The sequence below is a fragment of the Haemaphysalis longicornis genome, unplaced genomic scaffold (genome assembly GCF_048455015.1).
Source record: "Haemaphysalis longicornis isolate Haplotype H1 unplaced genomic scaffold, Haemaphysalis longicornis Haplotype H1 scaffold_4, whole genome shotgun sequence".
NCBI lineage: Eukaryota > Metazoa > Arthropoda > Arachnida > Ixodida > Ixodidae > Haemaphysalis > Haemaphysalis longicornis.
The window spans coordinates 159,989,753-160,004,243 of NW_027526361.1; the positions used below are offsets into that span (position 1 = coordinate 159,989,753).

The 14,491-nt window shown below is 48.3% G+C and overlaps 1 protein-coding gene and 1 long non-coding RNA gene across 2 annotated transcripts; both read right to left on the reverse strand.

The window, feature by feature from the left end:
- Nucleotides 1-8,382: 8,382 nt before the first annotated feature.
- Nucleotides 8,383-9,335, reverse strand: LOC144180074 (uncharacterized). Its single transcript, XM_077708482.1, has one exon. It carries the CDS (start codon nt 9,325-9,327, stop codon nt 8,383-8,385), a length of 945 nt encoding a protein of 314 aa, XP_077564608.1. The 5' UTR covers nt 9,328-9,335.
- Nucleotides 9,336-13,158: 3,823 nt separating this feature from the next.
- Nucleotides 13,159-14,485, reverse strand: LOC144180643 (uncharacterized). The gene is made up of 3 exons (XR_013324489.1): nt 13,735-14,485; nt 13,545-13,623; nt 13,159-13,439 (listed from the first exon to the last, which is right to left on the reverse strand). It is a non-coding gene; the product is annotated as an uncharacterized LOC144180643 (long non-coding RNA).
- Nucleotides 14,486-14,491: the final 6 nt, after the last annotated feature.

Consider the following 14,491-nt stretch of genomic DNA (forward strand, 5'->3'; position numbering starts at 1 on the left):
ACAACGCATTCACTACCACCAACTCCCCAAACACTAAACGTTAACGCAATACACCCACCCCCTATGAGACGCATTTACTCGAGTCCCCCTCGCGGGGAGATGGGCCCTTTTTTTTAACACACCTGTTCTCTCGTTGGAGGTCGGCCGAGCACAGAACGCGCACAGCCTCACCGCACACTTTGCCCTTGGCATAATTCCGCACTGCACTCCTGGAATCGCACAACACTGTCTGGCACCCGGGGTCGGCAATGGCCAGGGCAATGGCCACCTCCTCCGCCTGGTACGCCTGTCGGACCCGAACGCTCGCCGCCGCCCTCGTCGCGCCGGTTGAAATGTTTGAAATTGAGAGGGGCAGGCACACAGTTAAGTTTGGTTTCTCTAGTGTTCTTACCTAATTTGCATGTATTTGCAAGTGCCTGGCGCAGAATTTTGATGCAATACTGCACTACAGCGCATTTTTTGTGCTACATGCACATTTGTGATGAGATGGTGAGGTAGTAAGTGCTGCAACAAATCCAGTGTAGTTACGACGTTAGGCCCCAGTGTTGTACCTGATGCTGCCGGTCGCACAACCTTCCATGTGTCTTCTAGGCGACACCATGGGAGGGCAGTGGCATAGGGTACCAGCAGCCAGATCTCATTGCGGTGTCCTACCCAATGTCTACAACTGTCATTAGCGGTTGACCCAACTACCACGTGTCTATCAAACCAGTGAAGATTTGGCCCTTGCGCAAACTTCATATTCATGATTCTTCTTTGGCGACGTTGACCAGCTGTACTGCACTGTCCCTACCTTGTCAACTAGGTACAACTGCATCACCCGAACGCTTCCAAGCCTTACCTTCTCCTTCACCACAATGGCTGCACCCGAATCTCAGAAGGCTTCACATTTCTATCGTTACATGCTTTTAGGTATATAGCCCAATTACTTTTCTATTCCCCCTTCCAAAGTTAGCACCTTGCACCTCCACATTGTTTCTAAAAAAACATCCAATTCTCAAAATTTTCCCTAATCGTAATTTGTTCTGCATTATGATTTGAAGAGATGGGTTTCAGCTTGGAATTAACTTAAACGGGCACTGACACAAAATTTTGAAGGCGAGATAACTTCGAAGATAGATTGGTGGAAACACATATACATTATCTGCAAAATATCAGCGGCGAATACAGCCTAGAACATATTTAAAATCAATTTTACAACCCAGCAGCTAGCAGAGGACCACGCGCAATCGACATCCCGAGGATATGGTGTAAATAAACAACATCTAAACACGTCACGAGTTTGTGTTTGCCGCTTCCGCACTGCCGGCGTTTTTCGCCGGCTCGCCCGGCTCGCCGCTCCAATCGGAGGGCCGGAGGGCGGAGCTTCTGCTCTCGAGAACGAACGACCCGATCGTTGGCGGTGGAGGCGCCGTGATTTCGTGAGCTAATCGGGCAGCTGGCCGCGACCAAAGTTCTACAGCGATTCCAGGCACTCTGTTTCTATTACTGTTTATTACCATTGGATGCGAAAACGCGCCGGAGGCACGAAAAGCCCACTGAGCTAGCCGCACGGTCGCTGTGCAGGCGGCGGCCACGGCCGCGAAGTGGCCCAAACCGGCGCAGGTAGCTCGAGTGAAAGCTTGTTACCGCTGCACGAAATTGTCCGCAAGTACCGACCAAGGTGGCTTACATGAGAAAGGAGTTAATGATGCGATGGCGGGTTGCATTAAAGGGGTCCTGAAATACCTTCCGCCGATGCATGGATGTACATGTACCCAAATAAAGCAATGTATTTGCAATCTCCTCCCGCAAGAATTTTGTTAAAGCGATGAGTATTAGCTGAGAAATCGTAAATCAAAAACCGCGCATTATCGTCGCGCCGCGTTTCCTCCTCCTTTCGACTTACTCTCCGCTGTTGACGGCGCGCGAGCTTTGCCTCCCATGATGCTGCGCTCCGCAGCGGTGACGTACTTCCGCTATTGCGCTGCTACTGTCGTCTGCTACGAGCAAGCTTTGTTGACACCATGAATCCCGCACTTCGCTGAAGGCTGGAAAACCGAACGAAAAATCTGGCCGCATGTGTGCGGCGGCCTGGCCTTGCCCTTTCGCGGTGTTCGTTGGTGCAGTTGCTATCGGTGGCACGTGACTTTTTATCGGCGGCGAACTCGCAGTCGTACGGGGAAGATTGTGCGCTCGTTCCCTTTGATGCACCGACACTGTTTATCCAAAAAGTGCCGTATCAGATGTGGCCCCGCTGGTGCCGGGTCTTATTTTGCGGCGGTCGTAATTCCTGCCGGCGGCATGTGAAAAAGACATTTTAAATCGATACAGAACCCGTGCACAAAACCCTTCAATCATGTGACCAGTTCAGCTTGGGGCGACGCGTGGTGGAGAGCGGCAACGTTGGCAAAGCATGCTCCACCGCGGCTCTGAGCTTTCTAGCGCTGGAGCGAGCGCCACTTCTTTGAGAATCTGAAACATCGGTTGCCTTGACAACAAGGCACAAACCACTGTAGAACTCAGTTACGGTTGCGTGTTCCCGGTTCAGCTCGGGGCCCCACCTCGCGACATGTGGGCACTGCAGGCGTACCACCCACTCCCATTGGGAAGTGCGAGATGCGTTTTACATTACAGGAGGCGATGGTGTGTGTGTGTGTTGTGGACGTCTTTGTTTCGCGATGCAATGCGACGTTGTGCTTCTGCGGGTGGATAGTGCTTCCCATGGTCTGGGTTATCTTTCTCGAGCGACGTACGACTCAACTTCGCATGGGGTATGCGCAGTGTGCGTGGCTAAAAGCCATCTCGGCTTGTGCGCCGGAGTTAAGCGACTTGCTGTTCGTCCCCGCAAACCACGCGCGAGGTGAGTGCCGAATTTACGACGGGCAGGAGGAGGCAACCCATCGTCTTTCAATCGCGGTTCAGACTTGCAACGCATGTTGTGACGTTGTGTTCGTTCGAAACCCATCTCTGGATTGTTTTGAAGTAGAATAAAATGTATGCGTCAAACCCGGGCATTCGGCTCAGGGCGTTCTCTGCGATTGCACGAAAGAAGTGCCACGGGGCTTCAACGCTTTCTTTACGGAACGTACTCAGGTAAGGGAATATCCATGTCGTGTTATGGCCGTGCTGCATTTATTACAAACGGTTAAACGTTTGTTTACACTTGTTTCGTTTGTCGTAAAATGTCCAAGCACTCCGGCACTCCGCCGGCAGATCAGCCGGCGAGCCGACGCTGAGCAGACGACTCATCTCTTTGCCGGAAGTGCGTGAAAAAGCCGCCCAATAGCAGGATGTCTAGCTCATGACGAACATCTGGGAATCGATGATGTAGACATGTGAAGATGGCGGCGTCCAAAAACACGAAGGAAAGGGTGAGAAAAAAGCGACAAACTTTGCAACAAAAGTGTGAGCTTTCCGCTGCGCGTAAAAAAGTAATACTTGGCACAGATGACGTTGACGACCCAATCTAACGATTGCGCTAGTTCGTTTAGTGTGCTCAAAACGCCTTTCAGGGCCCCTTTAAAAATTGTCATCTGCACCACTTACGAGAGCGGCACTCGAATATCCGCCGCAGTGCTAAGCCGAACACATCTGTAGGCGGACCTGTAGGCAGACCGGCCGGCTGCTCCCAGCGCGCGTCTTGCCACCCACCGTGCCACCGTCTCGATCGTTGCGCGTCGTTCTTTAGCTGCGGTAGCATTTGCACTCGCAGCGCCTGCGTCACATCCACGGTCGCTTTTTAATTAAGCGCCTCACGAGATCAGTACGTGGGGGCATTCGCAGAAACTGCCGTCGATGCGGATTGGACAGTGCTACGGCGGCTCTCCTCTGTGATATCCCTCCAACGGTCACGTGGTCATCTTTGTTCACACAAAATCCATCGTTTCGCGGCACTCGCTAAAACCGAAACTGCGACTGGCCGCATTGAAAATGCCTCTAATTAAACAACCGTCGCACGCTGAAGCAAATGAGGTTTCTACAGGTTATAAGTAGGTCACTAGCTACTTATCACAACAACAAAAAAAACAAGATGCAAAATTTTTGTGTCAGTGCCCCTTTAAAAACTGTGAAGCAAAAACTGCTATGAAGGGCAGCTCTGCCTCAATGCCTCCCGGACACCAAACAAAAAGGGAGCAGTAGGTTTGCATTACTTATGCATAGTTACTCACAAGCATTACCCAGTGCATCATCACGATCATTGTCGTTCTTGTCATTGTCTGAAGCCATTGTGCAGTCACAGAGAAAGTCGGACTCACTCTCGGAGACAAATTCGAGGTGTTAAGCAGACGTTGCTGCCATAAGTATTGCAAAAAAAGCTGTTTTTGTTTGTAGAGACAATGCCACCACCATCATTCCTCATGTTTGACATCATTTTTGTTACATTTGCAAACAGGTTTTTTTCCAAAGTTCTGAAGGGCCCTTGGTACTAGAACTGATTACTGAGCGTAAAATCACCTTTGGTGTCGAGCACAGCATCGGCCGCAACGAGTGAGGCTCGCGATTAACTTTCATGACTTCTTTAAAAGTTATTCCTTAAAACTGCTTCTTACAGCTGCAAGATAGCTACATCAAGGGTTAGGTCACATGTGCTGCCTCAGTGTGGGAAAATTGCATGAGGCCCAGCCCATGTTAGTTACAGAGCACCGCCTCAGAGAATTCGTCCACAGTGTCATCAGTTTCTGCAGCTGAGACTTCGCGTTTACGAGAACTTTATTAACCACTGCACATTACACCACTCAGGAAGCCAGCCCTGCGTTCTACACAGCGCCTTGTCGCCTACGGGGTCCAGTTCTGCAAGTGCCTTGTCATGGTGGAGCTGGTGAAGGGGGTAGAGCTGTTCCAGGATCTGGTCCACTGTGCCACGTCACCAATGTCAAGCTGGACCAGAGGCTACTGCAGCTTAAGGCGGCAGTGTGGAAAGTAGGGAAAAGTGCTCCGAGTCCCATTGCTGAATGGATGGCCTACCAGCACACCACGCTGCCTGTAGATGCCATGCCAACTGGCTGGCAGGCAGGGCTGAGCTGGATCGCGCATTGGCTCGGAGGTTCACCCACACATCGCAAGCTCTAGGGTACCTTCCAAGCTGTCCAGAGGCCTCAGAGCAACTGGAACCCACTGGAAGTGATGTGGTTGGCCCCAGTCATTTTGGACTGTTTGGGAGCAGCAATAAGTCTGTTTTGGAGAGAAAAAAATAAGAAAGTTGTGTAATGATCCGAGGCTGTTCACTTGGGAACCATCCTTTTATTCTGTTCCTCAACCTTCTCTTCTTCCCCTGCCCCTAGTCCTGCCTTCGTCGTCTTCGGCTCTCCACACTCTCCGGGGCCCTGTTTTCGTCCTTCCTCTGTGTGTAGGGAACCACGTTGCTGATGGCCGCGACTTCCACAGTCCCGTTGCCCGTCATGTACCACACGGTCTTCAAAACGCCATTGGTAGATGCTGTCTTGATAACTTCGAAGGGCCCGATAGGTCTGGTTTTTGAGTTGCCACATCCTTTTCGCACCAAGACCAAATCGCCTGGAGAAATAGCCGGAATACTCGTGTTGTGGCGCCTGTCGAAGAAACGTTTCATCGTCTCCCTATACTTCATTTCACTCTCGACTGTCCTCTTCGTTGCTTGAAGTTTAAGCGTTGTCGTCAGACCAAGGATCTCGTCAGCGGGCAGGTATGATGGCTTACCAAAGGCTGCATACTGAGGGCTGCACCCCAGCGCACTTGTGTGCGACCGGTTGTGATGCGTGACCGCCGCCTCCAGACAGCACTTCCAACCCCCGGGAAAGTTAGGGTAGAAGTGGATGTACTGTTTAATATCTCGTATGGCCCGTTCTGCAAGACCATTAGCCGCCGGGTGATATGGAGCTGCAAACTTAAGTGTGATGCCTCTGCTTTCCGCCCAGCGTATCATTGCTCGGCTCCTGAAAGCAGGTCCATTGTCAGACACAACGTATTTTACGCCATTAAACATATCTCTGTTCAAAAGCGCTATTACAGTATTTGCGTCCTCCTTTCCTGGTTTTGCAGCCACTATCCTGGAACATTCATCGATACACAATAAGAAAGACTGTGTCCTTCTTACCCCTTCACCCTTCTTTTTGAGCTCCGCAAAATCGAGATGCACTGTCTCAAATGGTATTTTTGAATGGACTGGCAAAGTCATTGCATCCATTTTCTGTTTGTATTTGGCCTTGTTGATTTGGCATGAATGGCACGAGCGGATGTATGCGCTGACATCTCTTTTCATGTGTGGCCAAGTGAACCTCTTCCTGATCTTGTAATAGGTTCGCCAGAAGTCGTCGTGACCTCCTGACTCTGGACTGTCGTGGTAGAACTCCAGAACTTTTCTGACCAGTGTAGGTGGAACGTGAAACCGTCCATCTACACACTGTAGTTCTTCTGTTCCTTCCCACAGCCTCAGAGCCATCAGTGCATTTGCTTCTTCGCCAGTCTTGCAGTTTATGTCAACAGGAAGACAGGAAAGGGCATCAGCATCTGAAAGCAACTGCCCGGATCGGTGCAATACGTCGAAATCGAACTGCTGCAATTCGCTGATCCAACGAGATACTCGTCCTTTAGGTTGACTGTCATGCAGGAGATATGTAAGGGCCTGGTGGTCAGTAAAAAGCTTGAACTTCTTGCCCTCGAGGTACGATCGAAAGTACCTCACCGCTAGCACAACAGCCAGACCCTATTTCTCTGTTGTACAGTAGTTCTGTTCAGTCTTGTTCAACGTATACGAGTAGTATCCAACCACGTGTAGTTTTCGATCGTTTGTAGCCGAATGTCCTCGTTGATATAGGACGGCGCCTGCACCATAGTGAAAAGCGTCCGTGGTGAGCTCAAAAGGAAGTGAGAAGTCTGGCAGCGTGAGCACGGGGTCAGATGAAATGGCTGACACTAAGTCGTGGTACGCTTTTTCGCACTCTTCTGACCACTGGAAAGCCGTACCCTTTTGAAGCAGGCTTGTTAGTGGCTTGGCACGAGCAGCGAAACCCGGAATAAAGCTCCGGAAGTGTCCTGCCAGACCGAGAAAAACTCGCAGTGCGTGTATGTTTTCAGGTCGCTTCATATTTCGTACCCGTTCAACGGACTCCTCTTTCGTGCTTTTAGTGAAGCCATCCAGCACGCGCCCGAGAAATGTGATTTTCGGCTTAAAGAACTCACTTTTCTTAAAATTGACTTTCAGCTTGGCTGCACTCAGGGCGGTCAAGACAGCGGTCAAATGTTCCGCATGTGTGCTATCATCCTTGGAGTACACTCTAATGTCATTAACATAAACATTGCAAAATAGGCCCAAAAATGGTTTCAACACCCCATTCATCATCTTCTGAAACCAGGCGGGGCTGTTCTTCCACCCGAAATGCAGTCGGTTGTATTCGTACACGTCGAAGGGCGTGACAAAAGCCGTGTACTGTTTGTACTCTTCCTCTAGAGGAATCTGCCAAAATCCCTTGCATAAGTCTATGCGAGAGAAGACGTGGCAGCCTCCCGTCTCTTCAATGATGTTGTCTATTCGTGGCATCGGAAATGGGAAAAGGTCAGTTTGTCTGTTTAGAATCCTGTAATCTGTGCAAAAACGCAATGAGCCATCTTCTTTTAACGCTAGTGTAATGGGGGAAGCAAATTTGGAGACTGAGGGGCGTATTATTTCAGCTTCCAGCATGTTCTGCAGTTCTTTAGCCAAAGTCTTCTTTCACGGGACATATTGTAAGGCTTTCGTCTAATGGGGGTTACATCAGCAAGCTTGAAAGGAACAGAGAATTTTGTTGTTGCTGGCGGGTAAGTACCGACGCAAACGAGCTCTGGAAACTTGAGGCGAACGTCCTCCTCACACCGAACAAGTCGGTCTGTTGTGCTCATGGAACCGCAGGCCTCCATGTCAACGCAGACATTATCATTCCAGTATAGGTTTATTTTAAGTCTTTTCATATCAGGTCTTGAGAGTAGAAATTGGTATTCGCACCCATTAACAACTAAGGCGTCGATCTCTGTGCTTTGACCTTGGTACGTCACCTTGGCTTTTATCCACTCATCGTAAAGTTGTCTCCTTCAGTCAAATCCCTGTATTTGTACTGGTCTCCCTTTAAGAATATCTTTTTCAGGCACAAGTGACTTGTTTATAACGGACACGGAAGCGCCACTATCAACTAGTGCTGTGACGTCGGTGCCGTTAACTCCCAAAGTTATGAAAAGAAGATTTAATGTGGTGAAGTAAACAGTCTCAATTTTTGTCGTCGGGTGGGACTGATCACCGTCATTTATTAGTTTTTTTTTCTGGGTTGCTTCAGCGTCACTATGTGCTTCGACTTGACGGGACTCATCCGAGGTTATATTGTCACTGCAGGGAGATGCAAGGTTAATGACACCATGTCCTCCGTACAAATTTCTTTGTGAACCCGATGACACTTAGGAAGTTCCAGACCTCTGTGACGCTTGCCCGGTTTCGAAATTGAAACGTCGCGTACCCTGCATTCTCGGAGGAGCATCTATGTACAAGCCTTGAAAGCACTCCAAAAGTTCCTCGATTGTCTTTGGGGACTTAAGCTGCACCTGCTTCTGAAGATCCTTAGGCAACCCGTGAATAATCAGTGGCACAGATGAAGACTCCGGGAGATTAGAATCAGCCATTTTTAGTAGGCGCCTTTTCTCGTAAAAATACTCCAAGGGTTTGCCCGATAGGTATTTATAGAAAATTGCACGGTCCCACCTTTCCACGGGGTTTTCCTTGAATGCTGCAAGAAAGCTTGCCTTCCAGCTGTCCCAGCTGTCTGACGCGTGTGTGGAGATGTGCAGCTCATACCACTTCTTTGCAAGTCCCGTCAAAAACAGCCGCATGTTTTCCACTCGGTCGGTAGCTTCGTGCCAGGAGTTCTTCTCGGATGCGTATTCATAGGAACGAATCCAATCGTCAGGACTTGAACTCTCTCCGTCAAACCGATCCGGCTTCACCATTTCTGTGCGCTGTCTTTGTTGAGCTTGGACCGTAGCGATGAGGGTCTCCATGAGCTGCTGTTGCCTCTCTGCCTGCCGTTGTTGCTCTTGCAGAATCAGAAGAAGGCCTGGGTCTATGGTGGTAACGTTAACATTCGGTGTCGTGTTCGTGTTCCCTGACGCCCTCATGGTTGGCTCCATGAAGTATTCTTGGAACTCGGACAGCTTCACCCTGAGCTTGAGAGAAGACTGGGTAGTCAGGTCCTCGGTTGTCTGGCCGGACTTCTTTGCCACCCAGTCACACAGTTGTGGTGTTGTGATGCACTCGGGCAAGACGTATGGCACTTCGTCGTCGACTTGGCATGACGAGAAGTAAAACTTTCCTTGTGAGTTCCGCGTGGCATGCAGAGTAATCCACATAGTGTCCGTCTTTGGTACCCTGTCGGCTGCGCCAATGTAATGATCCGAGGCTGTTCACTTGGGAACCATCCTTTTATTCTGTTCCTCAACCTTCTCTTCTTCCCCTGCCCCTAGTCCTGCCTTCGTCGTCTTCGGCTCTCCACAAGTTGTAGCAGCCAAAGATTATTTCGAAGCAATAAAAACAACCCACAGGAACATTGTATATACAGTCCAACCCACTCATAACATCATTGGACATAACAATAGTCACGGCACGATCAACTTCGCTATATGTTGTATGGTAAAATAAACCGCTTATTAATTACACTTATTCTTATTATTGGTTATAACAATTGAGCCTGACGCTACGAGCCTATGTACAATATAGTATTTGGAGATCTGTGAAAGATCATGGGTGCATTGTGTGTGTGACCAGGCTGTCATTCATTTTGCCCACCATTTCTCTGTTGCGATGCCGGATTTCAGCCTACCGAGTCAAACAGTGCTTTCACATTTATGGGGCACAGCAATGGAACACCAGACATCAGGGCCTGAATTCTCTAAAATTATGGCTGTAATTTTTATGCAATGTGGCATTAATGTGCACATTTTCCTTGGTTAGGGAATCCTGTGGAGAAGCAGGAGAAGGAGGGTGCATTGTTCTGCCTGTCGTTTTAAGGTCGAGTAGACGTGCACAGTAGCAAGACGTACTGCGCGGTTTCTACAATCTTCCACTTCTCTGCGGGACTTCCAACCAAGGCACACATGCATTTGTGCACCAATACCGCATCACTTCAAAATGACGACGATTATTTTAGAGAATCTGGTGTCAGTTCAGCCACAGGCAGAGGCAGATAGCTGTTTAAGATAAATGCACCAATTGAAAAAATATCTCCTATTACCCGCTCAAAGATCAGTGGACACTGAATGCGGGCAACTGTAGCGTACAGTCAATCGGACTAAGATGGTCACTTGTTGCCCACAGCTTCTTCTCCCACACCACATTCCTCTATTGCTTTAACAAAAGTCTACATCACCCTGTCTGTATGTCCAATCTTTGCCCCTAGAAATATATAGCTGCCCTTTATCTCTAGTAAAGTCCCAGCTAAAGTGATGGTCACCATGCTGCAATGAGAAACTGAAGCCTGTTCTGAGCAACTGTGCGGTCCCTCCAGTTGTTTATAATGCATACCACACTTTTTCAGCATGCACGGTTGAGAGGAAGGAATGCCCCAAGGACGAAATTCCACCTCTGTTAAAAATCTCACCTCAAATATATTTTTAAAACACTCAGTAGCTTCTTGTGAATGAATTGAGGCTGCCGAATTAGCTGTTTTTCATAAAACCAGCCACAACGATGGCCCTCGTGCCTTCGCTGAAGCAAACGTCGACAGGGACAGCCTGCATGTGAAGAAAATTCAACCATGGCAAAGAACAGCAGCCTAATGAATTTATATATATGCCTTACACAAGAAAACGAAAATATGCAAAGGGAAAAAAAATATGAGCACCCATACGCAAAATGTTCAGCTAAACCACTACAGCTGTCCAAGCAACAGGGTCAGAAACACCGATCTTTCACTAACATGTGCATGCATGCAGGGCAACAATAAGAGTATTTAATGGAAGAAAATGAGCAGGCCAACTAGTGGAAAAGCTCTGGCAAGTTGATCGTTGTGTCGATAGGTGGAAGGGGCACAAAATTAAACTTTTTTAAAGGTACAGCAGACAATTCTGACCTCTTAGGAACCTAGTAAAACCACTTCAAGAAAGTGATATTTGGCATAAAGCAAAAAGTCAACGTGAAGATGAAAACAGTAAAATAATTTTACAGGATTCGGAATATTTTTTGTGTAATTCACTGTCAAATCTTACTCCCAATGCATTTCTAAGGAATAGTTTCCATGGCTCAGGAACCTAGTCGCGCAACGTGCGAGACTTGAAACTGTGCACAAAGCAAGTCCCAATATTGTATTATTAGCTGCGCAAAAAATTTGCGCAGCTAATATTAGCCCCAATTATTAGCTGCGCAAGCCCCAATATTAGCTGCGCAAAAAAATTTAACATTTTGCTAAATAACTACAGAGTAATCACTGTTGAAAGGACTGCCATGAGCGGGAAAGCTGCACGCAAAATTCTTCAAAGGTAGTTTGGAGCACTAGGTTTAACTCAGATCGATTCGAATCTTCACTAGTTTTCCTTTAGTGTGTGCATGCCGTGGATAGCGTTTTGTAATAGCTATACTTAAAGGGACACTGAAGTGAATTTGTCAAGCTCCCGTTTTTGCTTGCACTGCGTAGACTGGCTCAAATTAGCACACTTTTCATCGTTTATCCGGTTGACAAATCGGTAATTATTTTACAACGCGCGAAAGAAGAAAAACTACCATGCGCGGTTTTAAGAGGCGCCGTGGTTGGACGATGCCCAAGGTTAGCAATCACACAAGTTTCGGTTTCAGTTCTGTAAAACACAACCGGTGGCGTTGTTGGATGGGCATTCTCAATATCTCAGTTATCGTAGTACCGCGCTTCTGCCATGTTGTCGGCTGTAAAATGCATAAGATAAGCCTCCCAGGACGGCTTCGAATCGTAGCATTCACTATCTGAGGCCTACGCAGTGCATGAACGCCCTCCGCGCCCCCGCAGACGCTCAAATGCATGCGCTTTTCCCCCATATTTGGAGCTTGCCTCCCTCACGCCTGTATCGTAAAAAGCGTGTTCGCACCAGGCCAAGGGTCTGTTCATTCTGGCCTGTGCCCACTGCCTGCAAGCAGTCGGTGCTTATGGCAACAGCACGCCAACGAGAACTCGCTAGCGCGCCAGTGCCAGCCTGCGCGCGTTTTGTGAACTAGTTCGTGTAGCCATGAACGTTGCGGCCCAAAAAAAGGTGAACTCAATATAGAAAACATCGGCGGAAAACAAAAAAGTTAACTTACAAAAAAAAAAGCACGTACCCGTGGGGATTCGAACTCGTGACTCGCAAAACATTTGCGGTGACATACCAAGCGCCCCAGACCGCTGAGCCACGGAGCAGGACCCGAATGCCTTTCTAATATAGGGTATATATTGTACAACCAGTTTACACTTTCATTTAGTTTTGGCATTTCGAGCAGCTTAGGTGACTATTTGTTGTACTGCGATCGTGCAGTAAGCGTCGCCCGAGTTTCCACAGTAGCTCACGTCTAGCAATTGCATTTCGTAGACGGAAAAGCGTTCGCAGATGTGTAGTTGTGCTGCTGACCGCTGTGCTTGTTCGCCCAGCGCAAAAAAAGTGCTTCCCGCGCCCTAGTTTTACGCTGTACGGTAAAAATATCAGTTGATTTTATTTCCTTAGTACCTATATTGACTTCGCTTACTCTTCTCCCGCCTTCAAGAGGCCTTATATTTTCCTGCTGGCGTACCAGTAAGCGAAGCGTCGCATGTGCGCTTGTGTGAAGCGACCTTGACTTGAGCTAGATACAGTGTACAAACAAACCAAGTAAAGAAAGGCACATTCTTCCATTCACAAACGTGTCCTGGCTTCGTTTCAACTAAGCGAATGAATTGCGACCAAGCAATTTTTTTTAACCTCCTTGATTGCGACGACCCGCCGGCGGCCGGCGGACGAAACGTTGGGCCGACTGACTCTGTCGGCCGGGGAGCCGTGCAGTAGCGCAGCCGTGGCGCAGCCAATTGCCAGCTCATCCCCTCCTGACGTCACACGAAAACGCCACAGAAAATGGGCGAGTGTAAAGAGAGGAGGACACCCAGCTGAAAAAAACCATTGGCCGACCAATTGGAATTCCAATGGGTCGGCCAATTGGTCATCCAATTGGTCGGCCAATGATGTATTAGGCACCCATTGGCCGGCCAAATGGGCGACCTATTGGCCGACCAATTGGACCGCCAATAGGTCTTCCCATTGGCCGCCAACTTGTTGCACTTTTAGTTGGTTCTATCCCATTGCTGCAGCCACTCCATCTGAGCTGCCGCTGCAGTGCGTTGGTTACCTGTATCACAAATACAACTCTTGGAATGGATGAATATCTTTATTTCTCTGTTTGTATACACAGCATGCAGACTAGTTCGTCTTTTAAGCAATTTTCCACAGGCCATTGTCCATGCCGTGCTCCGCTCGCCGCAGGCTGGCTGGACCTTCACAAAGTGAGTGGCAAAAGCGAACAATGGGTTTAATGCGCGAACCGCAGTTTCGCGCATTCAAACAACAAGGCACTGAAATGTTGAGTGGCGTGAGCTCACCTCTTCAACAACGTCCCATGCATGGCGAACTCCGTTGCGTGGCGATGTCGTGAACCCGTCAATCGTAACATGAACAGCCCTGAAATACATTTAGGCAGACAAATTAATTCTTAATAATACCGCTCACGCTATGAGGAGTGAAATTCGCAAGGAAAACTGAACCAGCTATGTTACCAGCTATGTTACTCACATAAACAGAGGCACTCTTCCTTCGGTGCGAGGCTTAGCGGCGTTCAGCGTAAAGATGCATCTTGAAACACACTGCTTTGGGTGTGCGACATCATCGTCGCCACTTCTCACACTCTTGCAGACCACTTTACATTTCCAATGCTATGCACAGTCAGAGAAGACTGCGTGTGCAACCGACCAACACGCCTACACTACGTATACACCACCAGCACCACGTTGAATACCACTTATCCACTGTACGTCTATGGATTGGATTCGATTGGATTGGATCATGGTTTTATTTCAAAACAATTTGGCTACTCGTGTCGGAAAGTTTTCTTTAGTGTTTGCTTGTTGTTTTTTTGAGAACTTTATCTTGAATCGCTGATTGTAATATCAAAATTAATTGCCTCATAAATATACATTTGTAAAGGTTGAAGTTTTGAACATTTCTGAAGGTTTCAAATTAAGGGTGAGAGAGAGAATTAAATTTTAGCAAATGGTTGTCGTAATTGAATACTATCCAAATACTATCCAAAATGGCTCCCCAATCGGTACATCATGTTGGAGCAGTCAGTAGTATTAACTTTATGGTTGGAGCCAATGGGTCCAATTGGGCCAACTGGCCATCCTAATCGAGCCAATGGGCCCAATTCGGATCGCTCCAATAGGTCCAATTGGACCCATTGGGTTTCCATTTGGCCCCATTGGGATTCCATTTGGACCCATTGGGTGGCCAATTGGACCAATTGGTCGGCCAATGGTTTTTTTCGGCTGGG